At 53.3% G+C, this 14,134-nt stretch overlaps 2 protein-coding genes across 2 annotated transcripts; both read left to right on the forward strand.

Moving 5' to 3' along the window:
• Window positions 1–38: 38 nt before the first annotated feature.
• CCOS01_03271 (uncharacterized protein) lies at window positions 39–11,623 on the forward strand (the record flags this gene model as incomplete). Its single annotated transcript, XM_060451457.1, has 3 exons — window positions 39–98; window positions 8,775–8,795; window positions 11,474–11,623. The coding sequence occupies 3 exons, from the start codon at window positions 39–41 to the stop codon at window positions 11,621–11,623; spliced, it is 231 nt and encodes a 76-aa protein (XP_060317722.1).
• A 719-nt stretch (window positions 11,624–12,342) lies between these two features.
• Window positions 12,343–12,615, forward strand: CCOS01_03272 (uncharacterized protein; the record flags this gene model as incomplete). The annotated part of the gene is made up of 1 exon (XM_060451458.1): window positions 12,343–12,615. The coding sequence occupies one exon, from the start codon at window positions 12,343–12,345 to the stop codon at window positions 12,613–12,615; it is 273 nt and encodes a 90-aa protein (XP_060317723.1).
• Window positions 12,616–14,134: the final 1,519 nt, after the last annotated feature.

A 14,134-nucleotide genomic window follows, 5' to 3' on the forward strand; every position in this document is an offset into this window, starting at 1 on the left:
GTCCTCTGTTGGGTAAATGGAAGTCAACAAAACCGGCAATGGCAGGCAACCTTGAGGTCAACAACAACAGCAGGAACAGCAACAACAACCGGCTGCAGGTAGGCACGGCCCGGCAAAAGACGGTTACGTAGCACCTTCTCATTCGCTTCCGTAGAGGTGACGCAAGCCAAATGGAAGGTAGAGAAGTGGACGGAACCTACCTTGGAGAGGTAGGTACCTTAGGTAAGTGTGCGGCTGTTGCCCTCGGTGAAGTGGTACCTTAGAGGAAGGTGTGGGCGGGTATCCGTCACACCTTCACACCTTTGCGCCTTTCTTTGATTGATTGAATATCCGTGGCCGTAAGGTACGGTGTACCCCTTCCTTTCCATTCCTTATCCATCAGATACCTTACTCTAGGGCAATCTTCACATGCTGTTTGCTCACATTTGCTGCTGTCGGCTTGCCCCCTTTTTTTCCCTCCTCCTGTCCTCACTTCCATTCGCATCCCCATGAGAGGGAAATCCGCAAAGATCCATCATCTCAAAACCCTCCCCCAGACGACGCCGATGCGACAATCTGTCCCAAACAGAAGACACATTTTCTCGGCCCCGCAAACATGATCCATATGCCCTCGGGCAGGGTGACACCGCAGATCCTATTTTCCAGAAGAACAAGCGAACAATTCTGGGACGGGGGGTGACGCAAACGAGAGCCGGTTACAGGGCTCCACCACCACCACCACACCTGTGACCCAGCAAAGTTCGGTCTGCCGTCTGAGCTTGAGGATCCCCGGGTTGTTGTCATCAAAAAAGACGAGAAAATTTTTAAAATTGCATACGCTTCCGCCCAGGGTCCCAAAGGGCCAACACGACAATCACCATTGCAATGCTGTCACCACATGGTCATGGTCACAGCTTGAGCTGCTGCTTCTGGTTCCACCCTTTCCACACCAAACCGCATCGCAACGCACCGCTTCTGAGATGCATCATGGATCCCTCACCGGCAGACTCCCGCGCTCACCAGGCGGAACACCTTCCCCGGTGCCACGAGGTCAATCCCCATCCCTCCGTCCCATCTCATCCCCGACTAGGTTTTAACGGCACCTTTGTGACAGCCCACAGCCAGTACGAATACAGCTAGCACCAACCACCCACTCGGCAATCAACTTCAGCAAGCAAGTGGCTTGTTGTTGAACTTTGATTGCTGTGCCCTAAGCCCTTCACACCGTCTGGCTTTCGACGCTCACAGACGCCAGACGAGCAAGCTCATCATGGATAATGGATGATGGACCTTTTCGAATCGTCAAGGATGCAAGCCTTTCACCGCATGTCTTTGAGGATGCCACTACGGATACCTAACGTTGCCGATGCAGCTGACCGAACTGGCCATGCGAAGAAACGTTCACTCGCTTCCAGCCGCAGCACGTAGGTGCCCGGTCTGACTCGCCATAGAGTTCGTCTCCGAACATCCTCATCAACTTGGGCCAGTCGCAATCAGCCGGTTCGAGACTTCCAAAATGCCGTGTGGTCTGTGCAGCCAATGCCACTCCATACTCAGCAACACTATCCCTATCTGTAGGCAGACACGGATAACTACAAGTACCTTCGCTACAGGCTCAAACGACAGGGCTGAGTCATGACCTGTCGCTTCAAACTCTCTGCGTTCGCCCAAGGAGAAAGCTTCTGGAACCCTTCCATAGCCTCGCTAGACCCATCTTTCAGCATCGCAAAAGTGGATGCACGGTTCCCGTTGACTCTCGAGAGTATGTACGCAGTACGGGTAGTGCGAATATACGACACTTCTATAATTCTTTTACGCCTCTCAGCAATTCGCGAACCAGTTGGCCAGGTCACGAGCATCTGCGGTGAGCGACAGAATGTCCATCACTAATCTCTGTCTTTTGTAACAAACTTGCGCTACTGCCTTAGGAAGTCCCCGGGCCGCAGCACTAGGGCTTCCTGGGCAGCGCCTACTCAGTCTCCGCGCTTGAATACAGCTACGTCGCGGTCTTGCTCACCGAGACAGCCCTCAGAAGAGTTTGGAGATCAAATTTTCAATAGCCAACTCGATCCGCTATCAATATCCACTGTGGTCTCGGTGTCCCTTAGTATACGAGCTCTTCACCGGATGATCGAGACGGGATCTCCGTACCCCCTCAGCCAGACTAGGGGCCCTGCACCAACTCGACACCTTGACCTTCGGGTCATTATGAAGCTTGAACACAGCATAGTTTTTACAGAGATTAGGGGTAACCTTCACCGACAACTCAGTCTCGGCGGCTAGAGTACGTACGTGGCGCTGGCCCCGTTGAAGAGAGATCCACGCTGTGGGCAATTGGTCGGAACTGGCTCCGGGGCAGGCTTCGTACTCCGCAGAGTCCTTCACCAAACGTGGCACCCACCAAAACCCGACCAGCGATGAAGTTCATGCTCCCTACACACCCTGTCGCCATACCAGCATGGCTGGGGTCGCCAAAAGGGCCGTTTTCCTTCAAATTTTCCGTTGGTCCCAAGTGCCCGGCAACGAAAGCCTTGTCTGCAAGGTTCCTGGACGTTGAAATTCGCTCCAATCTGATCACCTTGAGTCGGCGTCTGCCGCTGGTCGTGGGATCGCAAGCCACGAAAGGTGGGCACAAAGGATCACGGCTTCATCCGCCAGCCCAGCATGCGGAATTATGGACGGAGGCGCGTTACACATGGCTTGGTGGAGCTAGCCGAAGTGGTGGCAGGTCCTCACCGTTGGGTTGGGTTGGGCTTTGACAAGGTGTAACCTCATCAGACCTCGGGATACCGTTTGACCGGCCAGCAAGGGCACCACCCTCTTTGCCACAAATGTCACATGATTGACCTCAAATGCAACGGGACTTGCACGCATGAGTACGCGAGCATCGTTGGGCGTCATCTGCTCGCGAACGATGAATCGGAAAGCAACACATATTGCGACCATTTGTCTGGAGGACATTGAGGCGGCCATCAAGACGAGAAGCTTTGCAGCCACCGGCTCACGTTCAACAGCAACTGGTCTGCCGAAAAGGGGGCGGAAGCATGAGCTTCTTAATGATGGATGACCGGTTCCTCGGTATCCAACCGAGGAGGGTCACAATTTTACCCCTGTTTCATCGCATATTTCCCCCAGCAGACCCGAGCCGGCGAATGGGCTAATGCAGGAACGGCGGTGCCAACAGTTTTGATTACCTTGCTTTGAGCGGTACGGGAACAACAGGGCAGTACGTACCGCATTTGTCTGGACACGTGTACCATGACATTGCCCTGCCGCGGCAGGTTCCTCCACCTATGGCAAACCGTCATCCTACGTATGGATATGGGTGCTGTAGGAACTCGTCAGGTCGCAACTTGCTTTACCAGGCCTGTTTCTCAGCAAACGCTGATTTATCTCAGACCACACCCGGCGGGCCATCAACCTTTTGCTCTCGGCCGCAAGGTATCCTCCCCCGAGAACCAGCTGCCCGGATACCTATTCTCCAGGCCATCGACAGGGCGTCTTGGATACCAGCACCAACCAGCCTCCAGGGCCCGGTGTCGAGAGCTCCAACAGACCGGGCCACGATCCCGCGAGGATCCTTGAAACACACAGTGCAATCAGCATTCCCGGGGAAAAGACAACACGGTGCGAAGTACCATAGTACATATTACCGAGTGGACTTGCTAGGTGGAGGAGGCACTTCTTACCCACCCTTTTACCAGGGGGTTCTCAACCCCAACGGCGGGTTTCCTGTACTGAGCCAGTTCCCGAAGGGGCGAGGGCTACTGCAGGGCTTCCAAGCCTACTTTACCTTATGCTTCCATGCTTCCACAGCTTCTGGAAGGCTTCGATGCAGCAGAAGTTCACTGTAAGGACAGTGCTCGGGTCCCTGTCACCGAGCCCTAGGGGCGAACAAAGGTCCCTGAATAGGACGTCAGACAGGGAAGCCTTGGCCGCGCGACATGGAAGGGGCCGAGGGGTATGCGAACAAACGACCGCAGCGCAATGACAGCTACGAATACATTACGATAGAGAAAGGCGACGTCTGCAGGGTTCCAGATTGATTGATGGGAAAGTTGTCTCGTCCGCCGATTTGGAGCAATGGGGACACAACGCTACGCGAGATGGCTACCGAGACGAGAGACAACAAAGGCGACGGACGTTGTCGTACCTTGCCTCCCGTGGAAACATGGTTGTTTGCGGCTGCTGTTCGTTCCCCAGCAAGCCAAGCCCGTCTTGAACGAGAGGTTTGCTCACCTGTCATTTTTGGAATGCTGACAATGATAGAGGTGATGATTGATCGTGTAGGCCACCATCTACCAAACGATTCACTTGGCATGAGAGACTGCAGTTACCGTACAAAATACTCTGCCCGGTAACTGGGAACCCTGCCGCTGCCGCTGCCTCGCCCTCTCCCTAAATCATCATTTGTGACAGGGAGATCGTTGGTTTGCATGCACAATCGCCGCGAATTCGACATGAGATGAGAAACGTGTTTCCAGCGACAAAGCTTTTCATTACTGTGGCCAATCCATGTCACAGCCACGGATTCATCACCGCATCAGTTTCGATTATACTAAAGGCAATGTATTATCACGGCGCCAAAGCGAATTCTTCCCAAGAAAGGCGCAGTCAAAAAGCAATCAGCGATAGGAAACGGATCTGTGCTTTGCAATAGTGAAGTCGCCAAGTACTCACAAAACCGGCGTTTCTGCAAATCACCAGACTGGTGTGCCACCTCGATGACATTGGCTGCGCGAGCGGACGGGAGCGATCCGCTCGCTCCATGCAACCACTGAAGCCCGTCGCCTGCTTGTCTCCTTTGGGCGAGCGGTCAGTGTTTGGTCGCTTGCCAGCAAGTCTGTTACATGCCGTATTGAGAACAGAGGCCGTGGCGATCGTTGTTAGATGAAACAGTCTTACCGCGGACTGATCTTCGTCTGAGGGGCTTCACGGTGGGAGAGGCTAGTGAGAAATCCGCCGCGGATCTTCCTGACGCGATGCTCACCTACTACTCGGAGGTGACAGACACGGAAGGTCGCTGGCCTAAAGGCCTTTTACCCACCTAACCACCGTATCACCGAGCGATCGCCTCCATCAAGAGAGGACATTGGGAATTCTTGTTTTTGCCTCGGAAGCATGCTCAAGGATGCACCGTTAAAAGATCGCCACCAAGTCCCCCTGCTCATCCCGTCTTGCACCCTATGTCCCTGAGAAATCAGAATTGCCTCACTCCCAAAGAGATACTGACAATCGGAATCATCGACTGAGTTTCACAGACTAGACAAGCCGAGCCCGAAGAGTTCAGACGATGTGCCCAATCAACTGACGCATTTGTGCCTACTTTGCGCATCGGCTGACAGGGAGGCCGATTACCTTATCTAATGCTCTCTTTCTCACTGTCAATCGCACAGGAGCTGTCGGTTCTCCGGATACTAGAGATTTGCGGATATGAGAACTGACGCAAATCCTCGCATCGCTTTGTGGCAGAAGCTCATTCTTACATCTCTAAACCGGCCGGCACCGGAACGGAAAACCCGTCACCTATCTAGTCAGAAGAGACAAGAAGGTACACGTTAGGACGGGCGGACCGTCAGGTTTCTGACGATTCAGTAAGTTGATCAATGTCTTGGCTAAGCGGATCTTGGACCGCATGCCAGTTGCCATCCGTTGATATGTTGGTGCACAGCTGCGTACCGTCCAAGAAACATTGGCAAAGTCCCATATTGCCCGTGTACCTCTGACCGAGTGTCGCCCGTTCAGCCGTCGTTCCGCGGCCGCTGGGAAAACTTTGGAGGATTCCGAGCGGCCGTCAATAATTCCTTTTGGATCGCGAGATATTGAGTTCGTGTTTCGCGATGATGACGACACATGGTTAAACTTTTCTGGAACCTGCAGGTTCAACATTACACTGCAGCGTGGTCGACAGTCGATTCACTGTCAGCGGTTGTCTTGTCCCCGTTCCCGAGTGTGCCACGGCGCGCAGAACCTCCCCATTCTGTGGTAGAACGAGGTTTCCAGGTTGCGTGAATTTGACAGAGCCATTGATCTGATTCCCGCCAGCAAACTGGCCAAAGGGGACGCGAAAGGTCGGCTCTGGGAGGGTGCAAAATGCAAAAACGTGGGTCTAACACACAGGATGGTGTTGTAAGCACCGACCCAGGACGGGAACGAATTATAAGATGCTGTGGCTCATCGCGAGGCACGACGGATAGGTCGCACACTAGCCTCGAAAATGAACTGGGAATTGGCTGGTTGCATGCCATGGATTGGTTATTGACGGAACATGCTGGATCTAGCCGCCTCTCAAGGTGTTTCGTCCGACGGGACAATCCCAAGGCTCAAACAACAGAGGCCAGTTCCGCGGCCTGTCCTCGTGTCCGGCGTAATAGCACCAGTTCCGCATATAAGAAGCAAATGAACACTTTGCAGACGACAACAATTATGATGAATCAGCCGACGGAAGAGGCGCGGATCGAAGCGAATATACGGACGAAATTTTGGTCACGCCTTTTTCCTTGCCCGACAAGCTGTCCCCGAATGACAGCTGGGAAGAAATTTTTGAAGCGAAGCAATGGGAACTAGCAAGCGGAAGAAGCAAAAGGAGCAGCTAGGATGTTTAATCTCGAGTGCTTGGATATGACGGTGCTCACCGAGAGGGCACGGGCTCAGCGACGCGAGGAGGCGTGACGATGGGCAACGGATCGCTGTTACCATTCCCCTCCCGAAATGAGGAGCACGGCAGGGAGAAGTGTGACACGCCCGGGTCGTCGTCGCCGGCCGGCCGCCCAAGCTGCTCGAGGAACCAAGGGATGGAATGTACGAGGCAGTAGGATTGACGCTCAGCATCTTGAGTCGGACAGTCACACATGGACAATAGCAGCATATCGGTGCTGTCAGGCTGGGCCTGGCCATGGCTGTCCGACGAAGGCATCACAGGGAACGCGACACACAAAGTTGTAATCACCGAGAACCATCGGCATGGATGCCTCCGTATAATGCGACCCTTCGTTCACATTGCTGCTTCGGTTTGGCCCGCAGCTAGAGCCCACACCCGCCCGAGTCGTGAGAGTCAGACGGGACGTGCAGCCCTCATCAGAATGCAAAGATGGGAGAGCCTTGCAACAATAAGCAAGAATGGGCGGAAGAAGAGACGAGAAAGCGAAAGAGAGGGTGTGCAGCAAGTTTGGCAAGCGAGCAAGTTTTCCCCCCTTCTCTCTTCGCGTGTGAAGGGATATCGGGAACCAAGCTTGCAAAAGCATCCAGACTCTCTATTCTTTTCCCTTTTCCTCCTGAATGCGATTTCCCCCTCCAACTAACACGACATGACGCATGGCCAGCAGCTATTTTTGTTTACCGCAGCACCGGCTCCGATGAATGCTGTGCACACACACACACATACACAGCCAAGCTGAGCTGAGCTGAAGTGAGCCGTGAGGGCGAAGCTAATTAAAGGATGCGACTGACTAAACAGAAAGTCTTTGGCAAAGCATGCGACAGCAGCGTTTTGAATCGGGTTGCAGCGAAAACATGCGCTAAGGATCGCGGCAGAATGACAGGTCGGCAGCAGGTAGAACAAGGGTTCTCTCCAGGCGCTGCGTTTGAGTAAAGGCTCTGGAGGTGGAAGTAGAAGCCTGGGAGAGGTGAAGTGCGGGAGAGAGGCATGGAGGGAGAGAGGCATGCAAGCATGCATGGGAGGGACACATACGAATATCGGTACATACACACGCACACACACACACAGCAATCAGCAGCATGGCAACGTGGATTGGAAGCAACGTCGAGGCTCGTCCGCCAGTCGTCCGTCACCATTCATGTATGCGTGGATGGGTGGACGGATGGATGAATTGGTCGGATAGAGTGCACCCCTGGAGGCCAATGACCCCTGCTCTCCGTGGTATCTCAGGAAGACCCTGGTAGGGGCGACAACCGTCAGTGCAGATGCGCAGCAGGAGACAAGCAGAAGGGCAAGCCGCAAGCTGCTAGCAAAGATGGAGACGGGGACGAAAACCAAGTGTTCCGGTGAGCCTAAGGTGAGGACGGACGGAGCGATACGTACCGGCAAAAGGAACCTCGGCGTTGACGTTCCATGCACCTAGCGGTGGATACCTGACCTCACTGCCGTCCAATACGGGGCACCAGGCTCAAGGTAAGTATCTTTCTCTTGCTGCGTAGTGCGTACTCCGTACTCTCTCCCTTTCCCCATCTTCGATTTCGGCGGTCCTTCTTGTGGGATAGAAGTTACCTTAGTTGCTGGTCAGTGGTCTGGCTGCCCCAAGCGGATGGATGTGATTCACTTCCATTGCGGATGCTCTTGTGGTCAGGATGCCTCATGGACTGATACTTTGCGTACATACGGAGTAGACACGGTATCCGTACCGGCGATGCGGTGCAGGTGCCCTGTTACATGAGGAGCCCTGTAGGAAGTACTCTTTCTCATGCTTGTGGACCAGCCCAATGTACCGGGAAGCAGTCATCGCAGACCCTTTTGCATTGGCGCATTGTCTTTTTTTCTCTCTTTTCTTCTTGTTGTTGTTTTTCTCTTTCTCGGGTTCCTTTTCGTACCATCTCTTTCCTTTCCAAGGCCGCGATTTTGGCCGCTTCGCCATTGAATTTTCTCCCCGGGTCGCGCCAGTTGTGCAGACATGAACCATGTTGGTTGGGCCTCAACAGTAAAGTGCTGGCAGAAAACCAGCTGGCGCAAAGTAGGATCAGCAGCTAATACTAGGTACGGGATAGGTGGACTGGGGACAAGCGGCGAGACGAGTAGGTAGTGGACAGACAGACAGACAGGCACTTGGACCTGAAAATAGGACACGGAAAAGTATGGTGAGGTAAGTAAGGTAAGGTAAGCACCATACAAGTTGCTTCACCTCGCCGCCTCACGTTGGTCGGGCTAGGGCATTTCATCATTTCAGTCACTCTCTCCCTGAAAGGCAAAAGGAGACCAAATGCCCTGAGACGTTGAGACCTGACTCTTTCTCGCTCTCTCTGCTGCCACACCAAAGCTTGCGCAGTCACGCAGTGCGCACCACCGGCGAGAAGCCACGGCACGGCTCTAGTCTCGATTGGTGCAGTTCCAGGAGCTCCCCGATAGCCTAAGGAGGAAGAAGCGGGTGTGAGGTAGCCGCTACCTAACCTAACTCTACTCTGTACTTTGATCTTGTTGCGTTCCTCGCCTTCGCCTCTGGGCAACAACTAAGGTACTACGCACAATCATCGAACCCAGGAACAAGCGGAATTGTTCAGCTGTCTAGGTATCTCGATCTCTTGCTCTCCCTCGTTCTTTGCATGCTATGTACGGATATATCCAGGGGCAGTCAAGATCATCCATACGTACCTGATTATCGGCATGGAGCAAGGATACCCGTTTGGCTTGCCTGAAGTGTGTTCACTTTGCTCATCCTCTGAGAGCAGCAAATAGATACCTTGGCCGGGTACGCAGTAAGGCAAGGTGCCAGGCACAAAACGGGCTACGTACGGGTAGCTAAAGTTGGGTACGCACTATCTACAGGTATGCAGCATTGCAGAGGACCAGCCAAGGTACCTTGCTTCGTACCCAAAACGCCTCTTCACTTTTGGGGCCCGGTACGGAGTACGGGTACCTGGCATAGGCATGGCATGGCATGGCGTGGCGTGGCATGGGACGGGGCATCTTGCAAGGAAGGCCAGGGCCTGGCGTGGCTTTCATGGCTGGCTAATGCCACACTCCCCCCCTAGTCCTCCTTTCTCTCCATCCATGATCCCTCTTTCCCTCCCCCCCCCCTGGACAACATGAAGGGGAGGGCCTGGGGCCTGGGGTCTACCGTCTGGGTACCACGGTACCTTGCTTAGGACCTAGCCGTCTCGCCCAGGGGGGGGGAGGGTGCGGTTTCCAGCTTGCAGGATGAGCAGCGGCAGCAACCAAAGATGCTGGTCCCCATCCATCCCTTCCCTTGGTTCCCTTTTTTTTGCCCTTTAATTTTTGGGTGGAAACTGGAAAGAGAAGGAAAAAAAGGAACCACCAAACCTGAGGAACATTACCTACCAGAACCAGACCAGACCTGTCCTGGACCTGACCAGACAGCCCCGAAGGGAAAAAAAAGGTACCTACCTCTTCCTGGCCCTACCTCACCTTGCAAGTTGCCTTACATGGTTCCAGTCCAGCGCCAGTAGCCCATGAACCCTCCCCCTCCCCCTTCCCTGCGCTCCCGCCCTGACATTACATTACCTACTTTACATTGCGAACGAGAAAAAATTTCCCATTCTCGCTCGGGGCGTCTGGAATAAGATAGAGAGAGAGTGTGTGTGTGAGAGAGAGACCTTCTTAATCACCTCCCTCCCATCCGTCATCTCCTGTTTCCATTCTTCTGAGTTCCTATCCTCACTTACCATCCTTCTTCTTATTCCCATCCTCTCCCCCCTCTCCTCAACGGCGCATCGCTCTGGTCTCTCTACATCTCTCTCACATTCGACATCCAGTCTTCTACATCTTTCTGCGCTACTTGCCAGCATCCACTAGCTTTACCACCACGCACAAGCATCAAACCAGCAGCAGCACCAGCTCTCAGCGCGCGCTCCATCACACACAATAGACGCGCCCCCCTTTTCTCCTGCACGCTCACCGCAGTCCCTGGGACCACCAACGTTGCCAACACTCCAAACAAAAGAGCAGTTCGCGCGACCCACCAGCAAAGCAGTTGTTGCCCGTTTCTCAGCTCAGTAGACTAGCGAGAGAACCTGCAGCAAGCCATCCTCGTCTCGTCTCGTCTCGTCTCGTTCCGCACCGTACAGCACCTCACCTCACCTTACACGCCTACCATACCTGGCAATACTCTCCGCGACCTGCGCTTCACAGAGAGGATCGTAAGAAGGGAACCCGTTTATTCCAAGACCCCGATCCCGAACCGAATCAAATAATATCACCAAAACACAAAAGGGAATTCCCCATTGAGAAGCGACTTTCCGAAACCTGCGCAACCAACCGTCTCGATATCCAACCAACCCCCGACGGCACACCCACAACACGACAGAAAAGACTTGATCGTCTGCAACTGCGCAAAGCCCATCCTGCTCGAGCCATCCACATGCAACGGTGCCGATAATACACTCCCTCGCTTCCTCCGGACCGCCTGTTTTGCCTCAGCTCCTCCTATTTTCTGCGAAACAACCGAGCAGCATTGGTGACGCCCAATTTGGCAACATACCCAGGCCTCCTTGCATCATCACCGCCTCTTTATCCCCGTCAACTCTCACCAATCCCATCTCCTGAAGACACTCGCACCCAAGTCTTCAAGGCCGCTTTCCAACACGTCGCACTACGACGTTCTAAATTGTGAGTCAGAGTTGCAGCAACGGCATCCACTAGCCAATTTTTTTACACCTTGTGCGGCATACTCCCATGTCCTACACCGGACTGCCCTGTAACCATCTTCACCGTCATGTCGCGTCTGGCTTGTATAAAGTTGACGCTCTGTCCTCGCTACCCTCGAGAGATATTTGATCGAATCATGGCTAACAAGCGATTTCAAAGAAACTCAATTCCAACCAGTTCTCGCTTTCGAAAGCACCTACAATATTCAAAATGGGTGTCAGAGAGATCACTCCCGCCTCCAACATGGGCCGTGGTGCCTACGACACGACTGGAGTGCCCAAGCCTCCTCCTCGCCCCAAGCCTCGATAAATCAGCCTCGTGCTGATTATCATGATGAGCGACACGCAATTGACGTGCCATGAGCACGATCCGACGAACGAATTCCACATCTCCACTGGTCCGCGGGCTCAGGCCAACGCGATGATTTTTCCCACGCGAGACATCTCGAGAGGATCCAACCGCCCCCCTACTCTCTACGCTACCGCGTGTCTTATTCGATCATGCACACCCAACCCATACTTATCCTCTACAACTCTACTAATACTGGCGGTCCATTTCCACCTGTACTACCTCATCTGTACAACCAAAACGTCCTGGCCGATTTTTCGCAACATTTCATCATACACCATTTAATACGCATATCTGTCCAAGACTAGAACATACCGGCTCGCAGCCACAACTTGCTTCCCAGCAGCAAGGCGAATGGGAACGCCTTACACGGTTTTCATGATGTGGCATCGATTTTATTTTGTGTGCTTGTGGGATCATTTCATCCCACCTGCACCAGGGAGAAGAAAAAAGGGCATGGCGTTACAACATAGACGGATCTGGGTTTCTTGAACTTTGGCTCCTTTTCGACGGGAATTTTTTTTTTTCAAAAACGTTTTGTTTCCTGTCAGCTCTCACATACCTCATCTGGGCCCTCGACGTCCTACGACACGACACTCGGCGACGGCACAATATCCCCGGCGGATCCATTCCAAACTGTCGGTGAGTGCTTCGCAGGCACTTTGGTCGGGCAGCAACGCATGACAACGCAACCACCATCCTCGACGCACATGGCTCGCAGCCGCCTCAACCGTCAAATTCGAGGGTGTGAGACGACAATCTTCCTTTTACATGGGGTTTCTCGGACAAGGGCACAAAAGAAACATGCAGCTTCAAGCGCCTGTTTTCCTTTTTTTCCATCTCTATTTTCCTTTTTCATTTCTGTTTGCTTTCACCTTTCGGGCAATGCGATTCTGGGACGGGCTACAAAAAATCTGGGAACTGGACTGGGAAAAGAACTGATTCGCATATAGACTTTTCATTTTCTTTCATTTTGTTTGTACCAACTACCCCCTGTATTCTCTAGGTTTGGTCGACTTTTACGCACAACCAGCTACCTCGCGGTCCTGGTTTGAGCGAGAGCACCAAGGATATGTCAGCAACGCTTTCCTACTTTTTTCATTTTCCCTTGTCAGAACAACAAGGCGATGGCGATGACGGATTTACTACCACTACATCTTTATTATTCCCCCATTTTCTTTTTTTTTTTTCTGCTTTCTCATGGTGTGCTCGAGACCGGAGGCTCCACGGCTAGCTGATCGTCCATATGTGGGCGATGCGGGCTTGGATGGACTCTGGGATTGACAAAAGAAGATACCCCGCGGGTTTAGCCCTCTTTAGACTGCATATGTATAGTACTCTGCCATCTATAAGAGCCAAGATAGCTACACAGCGCCAGCGCATAGGAAAAGGAGACATCCAAATTCGAAACAATGAAACATTTAAAAATCATATTACATCACCTCTCTCTTTTGTTTTGCATTGCACACCGATATTTGAGTTGAAGCCCTATCTGATCCTGCCTACCTAGGCGAGTGCCCAATCTGACGTGGAGACATTCCAGATCTAGCAGATGTGTGTGAGTGTGTGCAGGATGCATCTGAGACGGACAGGGGTGTTTGTTGGACGAGAGCATTCCTTAACCCCCCGTATGAGGGCGGCGGCGGTTGCTCTCGAAGCTCATGCTATGCTATGCCATGCCATGCGGCTCGACACATTCGACTCGACTCGAGAACTTCTGTGAGATGCTCGAGTAATTCAGTTCAGTTCAGGAAGAAGAGGAGAATTCGGGATAGGCGATGGACGGCGAGACATGGCAAAAAGAAAGCTAAAGGATAGGTAGCTGAGGGTTTTCCCCCATCGCAGGGGGGCTGCTCCCCCCAACTTGGTGTGCCGTAAGGGGGCAAAGGGAGAGAGCTAGTCACCCACACAACGGGACGTCTATCCGGGAGGGAAGGGAGAGAGCGGTTCGGTTTTAGTCTGGTGTAGGTAGTCACGGTAGAGTATCTAGAATACCCAAAGTAGAGGATCGGATAGTGTTATAGGGGAGGGGAACGGAGAGGGGGGAGAGCCACACAAGATCGGGGGGCCGGGGGGTTCGGATGCGGGATGCGGATGCGGGATGCGGGAGAGGGGTTCTAGGCCAAGGGGGGAATGCGACGACTCTCGCCCATCCGCCCATCGTCATGCTTGAGGAAAGAATTCTCACTTTAGACCTAGACACCTCCCCCTCGGGTGCTCGGCCAAGACGAAGGAAGGGTCTCAGTCAAAAGTTGGTGATTCGGTCACCACCGACTGGTATCATATGCCTATATGGGCGTGACAACGAATTGGGCAAAGACGCATGAGGTAGCAGCAGCGGCACGACACATCACGGGGGCATGCGAACTACGACGACTTACATGATCGACGGGGGACGCGGACGCGTGCCGACGACACGTTGTGTGTATGTATGGTAGGTATATATGTATGTATGTATGCGCGTGCGTTGTG

Source organism: Colletotrichum costaricense (assembly GCF_030867565.1).
Source record: "Colletotrichum costaricense strain IMI 309622 chromosome Unknown Scaffold_3.1, whole genome shotgun sequence".
Classification (NCBI taxonomy): Eukaryota; Fungi; Ascomycota; class Sordariomycetes; order Glomerellales; family Glomerellaceae; genus Colletotrichum; species Colletotrichum costaricense.